This window comes from Hirundo rustica, chromosome 7, assembly GCF_015227805.2.
Source record: "Hirundo rustica isolate bHirRus1 chromosome 7, bHirRus1.pri.v3, whole genome shotgun sequence".
NCBI lineage: Eukaryota > Metazoa > Chordata > Aves > Passeriformes > Hirundinidae > Hirundo > Hirundo rustica.
The window spans coordinates 25,846,716-25,863,041 of NC_053456.1; the positions used below are offsets into that span (position 1 = coordinate 25,846,716).

Genomic DNA, 16,326 nt, shown 5'->3' on the forward strand with positions numbered 1-16,326 from the left:
CTTTGCACTGTGGAGGTTTTAATTATCTACTATCTACCCACCCTTTAGGGGAGATTCCTCAACATACATATCACTTAGGATGCTGTGCATTCACAGCACAGTGGAACACTCCTAATCAGTACATTAAAGCTTTACTGCTCCAAGAAAAGAGTATTAAGTATTGCAGAAAACTGAACAGATCTATCCCTAGCATCTAATCCAGGTGATGGGGCACCTGGCCGCCTTTTGGAACTTCAGCACAACCAAATAATTCACAGTACTTGTAACAGCAGAGTTACTTGCTTTGACAAACAGCCCCTCTCTCCCTCCCAGCTGGCTACTGACCTGCAGACCAGCCAAGGTGGAAGTTCCTGTACTCAAGGGTTACAGAAGAAAATGGCACCAGCAGCACCAACTGAAGTTCTGTGAGCCTGCAGCTTTGACAACTCCCTTGATGGGAGTTGTGCTGAACAGCACCTTGTGCTGTCAAGCTGAAGGAAGTGCCCAGACCCCACTGGCACAACACCCCTATTTTCCAGTGGTCAGTGGTCCAAGCTGGGTGTGGCAGCAGCACACACCTGGGAACACTTCATGCTCCACCTGTCTATGGCAAAGCCTTAGTGCAGTCACACAAAGATGCTTCCACTCATCTCTTCATCTTATGTAAACAGAGATGTTTATCTCCCTAACAAGGACCTCATCTCAAAACATGATTTATAGCAGTCTGGTTTCCTCCAAAGCACACCAGTAACTGTATAATTAGAGAATAAATGTACAGAACTTGCAGCACCAGTGCTCATGGTTTTGTTAAACAGTCTCAATCTGTTCTTTCAAAGAGAAGGCTCAAGTTACTTTTAAAAGTACAAGGACCACAAGTCTAAACCTCCATACTCTTATTCATATGTTTATGTTGGGATTTGACATATTCTGACCATCCATTTCCTCCCCAGACCTTTTCCCTTGTCAATGTGCCCCGCTCTGAGGGTGGCACAACAATGAAATCAGATGGCAGCAAAGTGCCCAAGCAAGCCTGTTTCCTTTGGAGTCAGTCACTTCTCTCCTATTTCTTTTCAGGCACATCTGAACTCCATATTGCTATTTCAAGACTTGCTCCATTATGAAGTTACTCTTACAGATATTAACAGTAACAGTTTACAGACAACAAATGCTTGACCAGGATTTCTGTGCAATGAGAAAGTAGCTCCAAGAAACTGAACTATTCTAGTGCCCTCCAGCATTCACTGAAAAGCTTCAGGAAATTATTGTTAACTTCTGCTTTGTGTAATGAGGAGGTCCTAAACACGAGACTGAAAATAGTTTCATTTGCAGAAAGAAACAATTCCCTTACATTATGAAATCCTGTCTGTGTGCTGTTGGATCAGAGGGCTGGGCAGGTAAAAGAATCAGGTTCCATTACATTTTTGCTTCAGTTCTCCTTCCTCTGATTTGGCTGGGCATTTTTCACTTCAAACACAAGATCTCTAGGACAGGAACTGTTGTACTCAAAGGTGACCTTTAGCACCTAGTCCAAGGATCACTGGTTTTAGGCAGAGCTGGTTGGCTGATAAGTTTGAGACAACCCCTCTCCCCAGGTATTAAAAAAAAAAAAAAACCAACACTATAATATTCATGAAATATGCAGCTTTTTAGCCATGCCTAATCAGGAATAGGATAGGAAAGAAAGGACCTCATTAAATCAAACTATAATTAAACTCACTATGTAGAAGTCTACTCTAGCATCATCTTTGTCACATCCCCTTTGAGAACAGGTTTCAAAGGGTACATTGGTGGAATAAAATGGGGATTTAAAAAAGCTGAGTGGCCTGACCTATTAAAAATAAATAAAATATATACTCAACTTTTTTTTAAAAAAAACCCAGTGTTCTATCTGCCTTTGTCACATGGTTCCTTACTGATAAATGTATGGGTTTTGTCTCATCTAAGCATTCTAAATAGAGCTTGTATGGTTTTCCTGGGTGAAATCCTTCAAGAAGGTAGACTTTTCTGCCAATAAATTATTCATGACAGATCTTGCACATAAAAAAACCACCCCAACTTTCTCTTCTGACAACAGCAGTAGTGTATTTACAAGGCTTCACATCTGTGGTTTGAAGAGTTGTAAGTACTTTATAGGTGCCAAAGAACCCCAGCAGGAACCATAAGCAGGTAGTCCAGCAAACTGTCTGAGAATAGGCAGGCAACCAAGGAGAGACAAAGACCTCACAATTTCCTTTCACAGAAGACAGAACACCCATCCTCATTACAGATTCTCCTGTGACCTATTTCTTGGCCCTAAATAATTTGCTATCCACCCCTCCAATTTCTTCTCAAAGACTATTTTCCCCAAACAACTTTGAGTGGGAATGTGCAGGCTCCCAGCGTGGGGTCATGGCTGGCCCATGAGTGTCTGCACTGTGGGATGAGTGTGACAGTGGCAGGGCTGCCACTCCTTGGTGGCCCACTGGCATGGCCCAGGAGCTGCCCTGTGCTCAAACACCCTTTTCTCCCAAGACCTGCAGGAAAGAAACACCCTCAGAGAGCAAGAGAAGGCAGGAGACTCCACACTGCAATCCTGCTCAGCTTCAGGAAAGAATGCATTATGGAAGTGCTTTTCTTGCCTAGAAAGTTTGGCTGTAACTCCCTGGGAGAAGCTGATCCCATAACAGCCTTGCTTTCTTAGATGTTAGCAGCAGTTTTATGAAAACATCTTTCACTGAACTGCCCTTCTGTGATATACCCAGGGTGATTCTCCTGTCTGCCTGCAGCACTGAAGGATTTCTCCATTGTCTGTGGGAACACGAGGAAGCAGGAGGGCTGAGCCAGGAAAAAATAATGACTTTATTCTGGAATATGATGATATCAGTCCTGCACCCAAATGGCAATGAATCCCTTAATTCAAAAACTAATAGTTGTCTGGCTATAAATTTTCAGAATGCCATTAAAATGAATCAAAAGCTCTGTAACTGAATGGTTAATGTGAGACAGCTTGCCCAGAACACATGAACAATTAACTTTTAATGTACCATACTATCAGTTTGGGATTCTTTCTTATTTTCTTGGAATGCTTTAGTCTAGAGAGAAACATGGCCACATCCTTTACAAAGGTCATTTGCATTTATAGTGTCACATATCACCAGCTTATGTTTTCAAAAATACATATTAATTTTTTAACCAGCATTGCTTAGCTTGCATTTGTAAAAATACCTGTTCCACACATCTTTTCAAAGCTTGTGTTAAATACACTTGCCAGGAGAAATATTATCTCTTCCACGAATTAGTTTAAATAAATGGCTTCAACAATGAAGCCAGTTCACATTTCTGACACGTCACCTAAATCTACTCTTGGAGAAACCCTCCAAATATGGCCCTGGAGACAGAGCTGCTCACATACAACAGCTGGTAGATAGATATAGAGAGACACATTATTAAAGGAAGACAAATTTGTTCTAATGGGGAGCTGCAGCTCCTCACACCTTCTAGCAGAAGGCCAATTCTCAGCATAGGCCAGAAACATGTCAGGGTGTCCACAGGGCTCCAGCTCCTGGCACAGAAATACCCTGGTCTCCTGCCATGTCTTGTGTGCCAGTTCCATGGAAATGTTTCAGGTCACCAGCAATAGTGTGCAGCACTGAAGAATTGTATGTTTAAGTAACTACATCTTTCCACTGGTTAGAACTGTTTAAGTGTTGTATCACACCCAGTGACTTTCCTGCTAGCCATTTCAACAGAGAATAGACCTAGAAGATTGTTTAGAGCAGTGTGGGGTCAGCAAACACTTCAATCCACACACACACACAAAAAAACCCCACCAACGACAGCTTGACATCAAAAGTTTACAAAAACAAATTTAGATACTTAAAGCCCTCTACATATCATTTAAAAGTGAATAAAATACAGCTGTAGACTTTGGATCAAGTATTCAATTTCATTTCCAAGAAGCTCTGAGGTATGTTTGTCAGGGAGCCAATTTTAAGGACAGTTTAACCTTCTGCTTAAAAGAGAATCAGAAAAGTTAAAAATGAGAGTAGGATTCCACACTGCCTTTGTGGATTTTGAATTACAATCAAGCCTCTGCCAGGTACCACAAATTTAAAGCTAAACAGGCCGTTGGGTTTCCCCCAGTTTGAGAATCACAAAGTTTTGTCTTTGCTGTCACTTAGCCAAGTTTCACACAAGGCTGGAATAATTTGGAACCCAATTCAGCAAAACATAAACTTTGAGCTAAGAATATGTCTGTGATGCTTTTTTTCTTTTTTAATAAAACTAAAACAGGTGTCTTTCATCATGTGAGATATTTTTAAAGGTTTAGTACTGCCTTCAGGTGTGGCTGCTTGTGGAAGTAACAGACAAGCTGTGCATCCCATCACACACTGCTGTCTCTCAGTCTCAGTGCTGAATCTCTTTATGTGTAAATGCTTACTTAGCTCAAGCAACCATAAGCCACTCCCTATTAACTTAAATGCTAATTTTAAACCACATCAGAAGGTTTGCTGGGAGCAAATGCAGGAAGGAAGCAACTCTGCATATAGTTATTAACACTTTTGCTCTATTCAAAATGCAAATATCAGTGAAATGGCCTCCTACTTTTCTTACTTATCCCTTATTCCTGTATCCTGATAATTTAACCTTCTCTTTTATTTTTTTTGGTAGAAATCACATCCTTTCTGTAGTGTCACATGATCTGAAACATGTCTCATCTATGAGTAAATAATCAACTTTTCTTGATAAAAATTTCTTTCTGCAAATGACTCTAGATATAACCTACAGCTCATGTGAATTAAATTAATAAGATATGGAGACCCATAGAAGATATGAACACTGGCTGCCAGGGGAATATATCACATGCTGCAATGAAAGAAAGATTACTAGTAGCTTAAGAAGGGCACAGAAAGCTTTACTGAGGGAGTGCACGGACCCAAATGAGGTGGCCAATCCTGGTATGTTTCTTCCTGCTAGGAGGCTGAGGTGATCAATCAATCAAAAACTTCCTCCCCAGAAATAGAATATAAGTGCTCTGGTTCAGAGGCAGCAGAGTGTAGTAGGCTCACAAAGTATTAGTGGAGCCAACTATTTTATCTGTAGCAGTATTTCCCTTGAGCAGCAACTCTCATGTCTGTGAGAGCCCCCGGTTCAATACACTTGGGTCTGCCAGGATTCTGAGTGGAATGAAACTAATGTTGTTCTTGATCCAAAACCAGATAAAGTGCACCCTGGAAGGGGACTCAAACTCACTTCTTAACAATCAATCCACAAAGCTTGCAGTTTGACAGAAATTTATCAACTCACAAGAAACATTTCCTTTCCATTTGGCTCTACCTTTAACAACAGTCCTTAGAGGGACACAGCACAGATACAGAAATAGCAGCAAAACCCACTTCTGTGGCATTTAAATCTTGTCTGCTCTGGCCCCTGCAGCCAGGCCAGCCATGAACACAAGCAGCCCCAGAGCCTTGTCTAGCCAGGAACAGCCTTCAGGTTCCATCACAACACAGGTCTTACCTGCACACTTTCCTTCTCTCCTTTGCCTGGTTCAGTCCCCAAATGCAGAGGTGAGGAGGAAGCACACTGGCTACTCACTTGCCAAGGGGGCTCCAGAAAAGAGGAAAAGAGCAGACTTTAGAAAGAAACAAATAAAACCAGAAGCAGACCCTTCAGGATCATTTCAGCCCTAGAACCCAGGAGAAGGAAGTCTAGTGGAATGGCCTGTATTCAATAGTACACAGAAGAAATATTGGATATGCTACATATGAGAGGTTTCCCTCACCACATTGCAAGGGCCCCTTGCAAGGTATTACACTCTTTAGTTCATCCTGAAGTCTGTTTCACTGTTCCTGCCGTTCCCAAACTCACACCTCTAGCCAAATAGATGGCACACTTGCAAGTTGGCTAAAGTCCTACAGTATAGCTATTTACAGGGGGTCTAGCCAGTGTTCTCTGGCTTTTCTCCCCAAAAAGTTCCTTGCACTTTTGTTAAACAGTAGCATTACTTACACAAAATACACTTTCACAGGGATTGCTTATTGAGGAGATAGAGCCTCAGAAGAAAAGCGGTGTTTATTGTCATAAGCCTGTCACAAGATCAAGGGTTTGGGAAGGAAGTTGCTTCTCCATCTACATGGACTGGATGCACAGAAAGAATGCAAACTACAAAGGTATTGATGAACATCAGTGAAATCGGTGTCTCAAGCTAACCTTCCAGCTGATGTGAACCAATGTGGCTCCACTGACTTCAACTGAGATAAGCCTTATGCTACTGAAGCACAGTTGCTTTCTGGAGAAGGTACTATGATTCCACATGGAGAGATAAAAGGGAGCTGCCAGTGAAAACCTTGGAAAAAAAAGTAGTTTGCTGCCCAGCTGGTATGGACTGGTGCAGCTGCACTGGCTTCAGACAGGCAGCAAGGTGCTGCATGATTTGGCCTATAAACTACAGAGTGAGGAAAAAAGAATGGTCTCACCTGCCTCTTGCTTCAAATAGCGGGTGTTAAGCAAGTTCTGCCCAACACTGGTTATTAGCATGGTCACAGGGTCCCAGCTCTTTGAGTAGTATGTTTTCTGTATGCAAGGGGATCACAGCAGGTACAGTGAGCACAGGCAGAGTTGTGTTCAGACTTTTCTCTGCAGGCTGCATGAAACAGGAGACAGCCTTTTCATCAATGCTTTCCTTTCACTTCCCTACTAGATTAACTCATTTCACCAATCCATAGAGGTTTTTCAGCTGTTACAGAGGTCACAATCCAGCTGAGAACCTCAGGGAGAGAAAACGCAACAAGTAGATCACATTATTATTCTTGGGAGGGAAAATGTAACCAGATCACTCCCCTTCGCTGGAAAATGCACAGCCCTCCAAGTTAGCCCTTTACCTAAAATTGTGTAAGTTGAGCTGCAGCGAGCAGCTCATCCCAACTACTTCAACTAATGCCTTTTAAGTGGAGCCCTTCTGTGGCTCTTCTCTGGGTCTCTGCTTCAACTTCCAGGAGAGCTGGACCTGCAGCATGTGGGCTGAGCCCTGGCCAGCAAATAGCTCTAGTCGTGCCACACAGACTCCTGCTCTGGGGTGGAGGGATCTGCAAAAGCCAAGCACGCAAAGCAAGATGTCCGAGGTCTGAGCTAGCTTTGGACAACATGAGCTCCGTAGGCAGACTAGCTTTCTACTCTTCCCCTCCTGACCCTCAGGTGCAGCGCTGGTAGGAGAGGGGCAAGGGGAAGGTCGCGGCTTTGCGAGGGTCTGTTACTTTTTCACGCCGCAACGCGCTCCTTCCCCTCGGCCAGAGGCAGCGCGGCCACCAGGCTGCCCCGGGTCCGCCAGCAGAGGAGGACAGGCGGGGCAGAGAAGCGGAGCAAACTTGCAGCAAGGACGGCTCCGCACAGAGAAAGAGGGAGCTCCGGGTGCCCGGGAGGTGGGGGCTGCTCCCGAGCCCTGACGTAAAAACTAAGTGGGGCCGCTGGCTCCGGCTTCTTAAGGCGCGCGGCGGCGGCAGCGGGCTCGGAGAGCCCTGCCCTGGCCGGAGCGCCGAGGTAAGCGCTGCGAGCCGCGGGCGGCGGAGCGGAGAGGAGCGGGGGGGCGGGAGCGGCGGCGGAGTCGGGCGCTGCCCGGAGCCTCGGGAACCCAGCGGGACTGCCCCGGGGTGCCGCACGGCCGAGGGACTATCCGTAAGCGAGAGCTCAAAGTTAAGTGATAATAACAAATTAACTGATTAACTTTAATTATTATTGTAAGGCATTATCCCCGACGGGAAGTGGAGCAGGAGACTAAACTGCAAGGACAAGCAGGGATAGGAGCGAGGGTGGGAAAAGTCAGAACCAGAAAGTGTAGGTAGCACTCACATACCCACACACAAGAACTATAATGTGTGGACAGAAAGACCTAAAGATTGGAGGGTGTAGGGGAGGAATTGCGTTCTCCACATGCAAAGGTAAGAGATTAAAGAATGTTTCCTGGGCATCCCCTCCAGCTCTCAACTATCTAAAAAAATACAGTCTTGAACCTTGTGGAAGACTAACAGCACAGTGCTGCCTGAGTTTGACCAGACCATAAGGACTAGTGGCCTTCACTACTGGCCCTTACTAATGGCATGCACATCATACTTTGAACGGCACTGATTCTCATATTAATACCCTACCAGCTCCCCGCCCAGGGCTGACCCTTTTTTTTGACAAATCCAGAACCCTTGTCTTAGCCAGTTTTGTAACTTACGAAGTTTAGAATAGGTGCTGGGAAGCAGAAAATGCAAAGCAACCAGTTCAGTTTTTAACCTGTACAAATGAGATGGGCTCTTTCAAAATCACATAATCATAAATTTAAAGGACTTTAGTATTGTTAGCCTCTTTTAGTATTATTCCTTTGTTTGAACAATCTGTTGTTGGGGCTCCTCGCCCACTGTCTCATGTCTGCCTCCTCACCCTCATGGTCATATCTGAGACTGCTAAATTGCTTTGAAAACCAGAAACTTGATAAAGTTAACTGTCCCTTGAAAGTCTCAGTAAATAGACATGCATACTGCATGTATACATACGTGTCTGTGCCCAGTGGAAGGGCTCTGATGCACAAACAAGAATGAAGTAGTGACTCACAGGATGTTTTTGGCTGGCTTCTGAGAAAGCAATCAAAGCCTGCCTTGTGGAGTAGGGTACAGAAGAATGATGTTTCTTGGGGATCTTGGGCACAGCAGGAGGAGAGCTCTATTACTACCACCACTGTTGTGATATCCACTAGGCAGAGCAGCGTGGGAAGAGCAAGCTGTCCCTCTTTTGTTCCTTAAATGCAATGTTCAGGTCCAGGGCTGTCAAGCCAGCTCTTTCTCATAACACCCAAACTTGGATTAAAAAGTGACTGTAAGCAGCTAGGGAATAAAGTCTGAATACTTCAAAAGTGTTCCCAGAACCTAACCAGATAGCCAGACTAGAATAGCATTGCTAGGACCAAAATCTCTGAAGAGTTCTTTAGCTCTACAATGAAATATATTCCACAAAGCAGACTGTGCTGCCCTAGTCTCACACACAGGCTGCAGTTGGGCTACTTTTCACGTACAATCCCTCTGCAGATCAATATCCTGCCTTTTGGCATTTTCTTCACATAGCAAAGGAACACTTCTTCAGGATCACTCATGGAAGAGACTTTCTACACAAAAAGACAGTTGCTTATTTAGCTCATTAAGAGAAGTAGTGTCCCCATCCCCAGCAATCAGACTGAAAATGCACAAGCATGAATACTCATCAGATCAGCACATACCTTAAACACAAATTTGTCCTAAATGCTGATCTCAGATGCAGCTGACTTCCACAAATGGGAAGTTCTCCATATGCCATGAGCTGCGCTAAAAACAACCCCCCGAACTTGTTCAATATCAAAAACACCAGAAGCATGTTAGAAAATACAACAGAGAAGTATGCACTAGAAATTAAATCTAATGGAGACAACTGGCCTTTCTGTCCACAAAAGAATTTCTACCTATCCATTATAGATACTAGCACATTTCACAGTTTTAACAGTCAGTTCTTAGTGATCTGTAATACACATCTGTACTGTCTTTCTATACATAAATAGATTTCAGTAAAGACATGGACTTGTTAAAGCAAGTCCAGAGAAGGGCCACAAAAATGATGAGGAGGTGAAGTAGCTCTCCTGAAAAGACAGGCTGAGAAAGTTGAGGCTGCTCCACCTGGAGAAGAGCAGGCTCCAGGGAGACCTTGTTACAGCCTTCCAGTACTTAAAGAGGGCCTGTAAGAAAGATGGGGACAGGCTTTTAAAAGGGCCTGTTGCAAGAGGACAAAGAGTGATGGTTTCAAACTGAAGGGGGATCAATTTAGATCAAATATAAAGAAAAAAATATTTTATAATGAGTGTGGTGAGACACTGGAACAGGCTGTTCAGAGAGGTGGAAGATGCCCTGTCCCTGAAACAGTCAAGGTCATATTGGACAGGACTGAGCAATCTGATGTAGTTGAAAATGTCTCTGCCAATGGCAGAAGGGTTGGACTAGAGACCTTTAAAGGTCCCTTGCAACCTGAATTGTTCTGTGATTCTGTATGCATGGGTACATGTCATACAATACAGCTGCTATGTGATTGCTTTGCTATACCCTCTTTTCAGAACTGTTCTGCTTTTTAGTATCTAAATGACTCCTGATCAATGGATGAATCTGAAACCTGCAATAATTAGAACCATTAAAACGCATATTCAATGAAGTTTTTCCACCTGGTCTTCACTGAGCCTTGTGATTCTTAAAACTGTTTTAAAGGGCTCATAAAATTTTGAGAAAAGCAAGACTGCCTAAAAGCTTTAAAAGCTTAAATTATGTAAAGAGGAATGGATTTTTACTGAAAAAGATTAGGGATCTGTAAAGCAAAAATGGCAAACAACTTTCAATATTAAGAACTTCCAGATAAGACAGCTCATCATTCAGATCTGAGGACGATTAAGTATTTTTACACATGCTTCTGCTGCACAGAGCATTGCAACTCCTCTAGTATTGACATATATGCAAAAAGCATACACAAATCTTTAAGGAGCAGAGAAACAATACCTGAGTGCCTTGTATATCATGTAAAATAACAGGACTTTATTCCTGCATCTAAGAGTGTGACCTTTTTTAGCTTCTCTCGGTTTTCTTATATTTCAGTGAAACAATGGATCTTGGAAACAGAGGAAGAGTCCACTGCACCATGAGACTTGCCTGCTCTCTCTCACTCATGTTAGTGTTCTGTGTGACACCTTTCCTCTGCCACAGTCAAATTGATCCACTGGCTCTTGGGCGGGCAGACCCCCAGTGCTGGGAATCCTCCTCAGCTGTTTTACTAGAGATGAGGAAGCCTCGCATTTCTGACTCTGTCAGTGGCTTTTGGGACTTCATGATCTTTCTGAAATCCTCCGAGAACTTGAAACATGGGGCTTTGTTCTGGGACCTGGCACAGCTCTTCTGGGATATCTACGTGGACTGTGTGCTCTCCAGAACCCATGGTCTGGGGAGAAGGCAGCTGGCAGAAGCTGAGCAGAAGATGGCTACTCTACGTTCTATGTTCACAGGGAGAAAACAAGGTCACTACTCCTTTAAGATGCGTCTAATGGGCAATAATTAGAGTCGAGTGGGAAAGAAAAGAGATTGAGGCCTACACATATGTGGTAATACTACAGAAACAGAGGACGGTGCTGTGCAAAAACCCCCTGCTCCCCCTAGCGAAGTGTAGAGCTGTCTTTATGTTCAGTGTGATCTCAGGAAAAATTTGACCTCCATACAACCTGAACTCTAACAAGAGCTTTTAGGTTTCCATTTGATAGGGCAGGAAAAGCAGCAGAAAGTGTAATACAGGAGAAGTCAAATAAAGAAGGCAACTCAGCAATTGAATAAACCAACACATTCTTCCACACCAACATTTTTACCACAGTTGTACCATGAACAAGCTAGTTCTGAACTCCCCGTTCTGAGAGGAATGCACTGCACTGTGCTGTTGGGGAGAGTGGCAGCCTTTCAGCAGAAGGGTACGGGTATGTCTACTTGCCATCTAGCAGTCAGCCGCTAGCTGTTTTCCATTTCCATACTGGTAACTTTACCCAAAACACCACAGAAACAGACCTAGGACTTAGATGCATGCAGGCTTTCAGACACATCTACAGCTCCAGATAGAACACCACTACCTGTGGCACAAAATGCTGCAATTCCTAGTCTCCAGGTTCCCAGCCCCCTCTCCATATGCATGCCAATTACCATCCTCATTCGCAAAAGGGAGATAGAGCATAGTTTTTCCTAAATCTCAGTCCCTTCCAAGGCTTCAGCTCTGATCCTGCTACCAACAGATTCATCCTTGCCTGGAGAATATCCACTTTCAGATAGGGGTAGGTGCTATAATTTGAAGGAGAGGCAGAAATGCTGATGCCAACACCAATAGTGTAATGCATGGGCCCATGGTGAGAAGGCAGAACTGCCTTCACACTTCAATGGATTGAGAGCCTTATATCTCCACTTCCTAGAGCAGTGTCTTAGCTATTAAGATGTTTGGGGAAATGTTCAGGGAATAATGAAGAGTCCCTCTGAGCAAGTACCCATTAGAGAGTCACTAAAAAACGGACTTGAACTCCGGATTCTTGTGGCCCAGGGACAATATATCACCAGACCATCCCACTCTTGCCCACAAACTTAAAATATTTTTGAGTACTGAAAGTTAGAATTTGAGATAGGAAGGACTGAGGAGTCCTTACCCTATTACCTACAGGCAGTATCCTTAACATTGAGATAGGAGTTGAGTTTGAATCAATCCCCTCAGACTGAAAAACTCACACACACAAGGCAAATTTCTAAACTATGAGTCAAACAAGCAATACCTGCATTTTAAAAGCAAGGACTGTATCCTATCCTTCTCTGCAAAGAGTCTGAGCTCTGACTGGAGCTTTACTGTGTTGGCATGCAGCACAGAACCCACTTCCAGTTTCCACTTCTTAGACATCACACAGGCAACAAGTTGCTCAGTCCTTACCAAACAGATGCACTTTGGGGTGCAAATAGAATGCAGCTTTAGACACACGAGGCAGTGGTATTGTCAAAAACTGAGATAACCCACCAGGTTAAAGCACCAGCTTAATTTTTGTTCGGGATTGCAGCTTTGAATATCACTGTCTAAACTCCCACTTAGCCTTTTGTTCATTTACATCTGGCTCTACATATCTATATCACACTATCACACTGTGATTTTCCTAAACAAAGAGCTTTTGTTCCAGTCAAGATCAAAGAGTAACAGTCTGATGTATTTTGAAGAATCAAATTAAGGGGTTTATGATAAAAGATGACTATTCTTCACTCTAATACAAGGAGATTTTATGTACTACTAAGTAGTCACACCCTCTTTGTTTTGTGAATTGTAATCAGTTAATCTGGTTTCTCTGTACAACTGATTAACATCTGTCTGTAGCAGGCAGCTTATAGCAGAGACAAGCTAATTCTTTTTAGAGGAGCTATCTAACGTCTCATCCAAGTCTCACCATTTTCTTAACAAAGCCAGTTATCTTAATCTCTGTAATCTGTGATCCTATTGCGTTATTTCACCAGCGAAAGTAGAAACCAATTGGTAATAATTGCAGATAGAGATCACATAGCAAATGATGAGGAATAGAATTTCCACTTCTTTTGTGTAAAAAGAGGTACAAGCCTGTTTTCTCAGCCCCATAAGCGGCACTAACAGCACTTAAATTACCTCATGCACTTCATAACTACATGGGCAAGTATAAATAGCTTTCAGTAGATTTGTTCCAGAAATCCAAAAATAAAGCAAATTTTTTTGCTTTGTACTGTTACTTTTGCAACAGTTGATAACCTTATTGCTTCATACCCAAGTTTTTAATCTTATTCCTTTTAAATAGTTAAAATTTCAATACGCTTGGGTTTGTTTGGTTGGTTTTTTTTAATTGCAAAGAGGGTCATAAATCAGGAATGAGGAGCAATCTGTAACCTGCATTCATTGTAGTTCCTTAAACACGTCACTGAATTGGAAAAAGCAAGACAGAAATCTGAACTTAGCACAGAAATACCAATGATAAGGTGTTATTATTAGCATTACATTTCAGAGCTAATGGGTAAATCCTACTTGTGAAGACTGAGAATCAGGAACTTTTCTAAGGCAAAAATAAAAAAAAAAGTCCTCCAAGCAAAAAAAACCTAAACAAAACTACTTGGTCATATCTTAGAGGCACTTCCACAGTTACCCATACTTGGTCCTCCTGGGGAAAAAAAAAATCTCTTCAAATGTGTACCAAGAAGTGGAGAAGTAGCCCAGTTCCAGACTTACAGATTCAAACACTGTTTTCTGGACCAGTCTAGTCCATCCAGGTTTTTGACTGTATTCACAGTCTGAAGATACTCTTAAACTCTACACAATCCATAAAAAAGATTACAAAATCAGAGCAGTTGAAGATGAGTAATCTGATAAACTGTCTCAATCCACCTAAAATCATGTGCAACCCAGCAGCATTTGAACTTCCCTAGATGCCCTGCAGAGAAGTGTTAATCGGCTTTCAGTAGAGACAAGCAGGGAGAGTTTTTCAGTTAGCTGGCCAAGCTATCTTCAGTAACTCATCCCTTTCCCCTAACAAAATCCAGACACTATGAAAAAGCAGGCTTCATAAATGCATTTCCAATCCATTTACAACACTGTAGTTACAACAAGTTTTAACCAAAATAAGACTTTAGAACCACAAGGAAAACATAGCTTTTGTACTCACAACGATCTTCCTGAAGAGCAGCTATAAAAGAAGATACTCCTCAAGAAACCACCTAGCATGTTCTCTCTAGAAACATCTGAAGGCTACAGCAAAACCCCCTCTACCTCTTTTGTCCTGGCCCGGCAGTCCCAGTGCCCCTTACCACTCAGTGGCTTCAGCTGTGCACACCTTCCTCACAGCTGCAGGTGATTAGGCTCAGACCTGCCCTTGCACCTGGCCCAAGACAGACATCATTTGCTGTCCCAACTCTGCAGGGTGCCAGGGGCACCAGGTAGTGGGCAAAGGCTATTGTACAATAGAGTTCTGGTAAATAAGCAAGTACTGTGTTAATCCGTTACTTTTCCAGAAGACAAATACGTCTAAAAGAAAGAAAGCCAACCCGCTGCCTTTTAGAGATCACTGCAAAGAAAACATCCCATAGTTCCTCAAGGAAATAATAAATGTGCTACTAGACAGTGTGAGAGATCTCACCCATGATGCAGCGAGGTTGATAACAGGCCGGTGAGTTAGTAGGATTCTGAGCAGACTTAAGCACTTTGATTCTGCTAATTACAAGTAGAAGAGTTTTATAGGAAGACTAAAGGAAAAGGTGCATCCTGGGAATAGATCAAAGTGACTTGACACTGAAAGGCAACATGCAAATGGAGGGATATGGCTATCACCAGAGCAAGAGGCTTGGGGGCAATGCTGATGCCCCTAAAATGAGGATCAGCAGCAGCTAAAGGCAGAGGAAACACAGATGTGGGAAACTGAGTATTCGGATGATCTTTGCTGTTTGGAAATTATTTACTTATATGCATTTTTATGTCACTTTTCAGGGACATTTTCTCATATTCAGAGGTCACCAGTTCTGAAGAAGAAAGACTCATTTGAAGATTTAATAAGTATCCATATACATAAGAGTAGATCTATATTACTTGGAAGAATCATTGGAGTGCTAGGAAAAAAGAGGAAATTACACGTTTAGTCTAAGATTTTGATTTGTAGATAATTTTTAACTTTTTCTCTTTCTTTTTTGCATTTTAATCCCCGTTGATGTCAATTTATGTGGTGGAAGACGGCATAACCTCAAGCACTACATCTCTGATTAACTTGGACTTATGGGTTTTCTTAATTACCTATGAATTTACTCTCCTTACTAAACTGCATGATTTATAAGCAGTTATGCCTACTTTATTCTGTGTGTATATCAGGCTTTTTGTAATATATGTGATCTGTTCAAACTATTGTCTTTTGGGTGCCAAAACAGGAAATAACTGATCCTTCAATAAAACAGACGAGCAGAGAAGAAAGTTGTCAAAAAATCTCCACTGGCTCCAAGATAGGATTAGAGAAGAGATGGCGATGTTTGGTTGTATGCAGAGCTGTACACTTGTAGGGAGCAACCTTTGCTCAGAGTCATCATCCTACTAAAGAAAAATAGTACATATTTCTACATGAAAAATACCTTCCAATAATGTTTTCAGTTTTCCAGTAAAAGGTTTAACAGATTTTACCAGCTCCTCTGCTTTCACACTTAAAATGTTTAATCACAAAAATTCTCATACATAACTTTCATTTTCTTCTTTTTTAGTTTACAAGTTCTTTGTAGAAAAATCAGTTTCTTCTGAGCCTTATTGATAACCTTAATAGGCAATTTGACATTAAACTACTGCAAAACAACTTATGGCAGGTAACATTTGATTGCTTTTATGATATAATTTTTTTCTATTGCCAGACTGGCTGGATGAAACTATGGATTTCATCTTTCCAGGGCTATTACATTTAGTTGTTCATTCAAAGTTTCTTTCCTTGAGCATGTAGCAATATTTGGTGGGTTTTTTTTCTTTTTCCCAAATGTCCACAGAAAAACAGGCTTCCTGGTTGTTCACCAACTTGCAGAAATAGGTTCAAGTAACAAAACATGTAAAGAAATCTTGAAATGGTTACTGGCCTGAACAAGATAAGGCTTAATCATAGTGCCATTGAGGGAAATCCTGACTTAAGGAAGCAAACAAAAAACTGTAAGAGGCCTAGCAGCTTCTGGATTTGTGCTTCAAGTTAAGCATGCAGCAAACCATTTAAAGGTTCAAGAGAGGAGAGAACACTAAAGCAGGATAAACACAGGAACACAGTTTATTGTACTCAGCAACAGCCAG

At 42.3% G+C, this 16,326-nt stretch overlaps 2 protein-coding genes across 4 annotated transcripts in view; one reads left to right on the forward strand and one right to left on the reverse strand.

The window, feature by feature from the left end:
- Positions 1 to 16,326, reverse strand: part of DYTN (dystrotelin) — a 76,209-nt gene that overhangs the window by 36,545 nt on the left and 23,338 nt on the right. The gene's annotated exons all lie outside the window — the stretch shown is intronic.
- Positions 10,609 to 15,155, forward strand: FAM237A (family with sequence similarity 237 member A). The gene is made up of 2 exons (XM_040069569.1): positions 10,609 to 11,017; positions 15,007 to 15,155. The coding sequence occupies exons 1-2, from the start codon at positions 10,609 to 10,611 to the stop codon at positions 15,153 to 15,155; spliced, it is 558 nt and encodes a 185-aa protein (XP_039925503.1).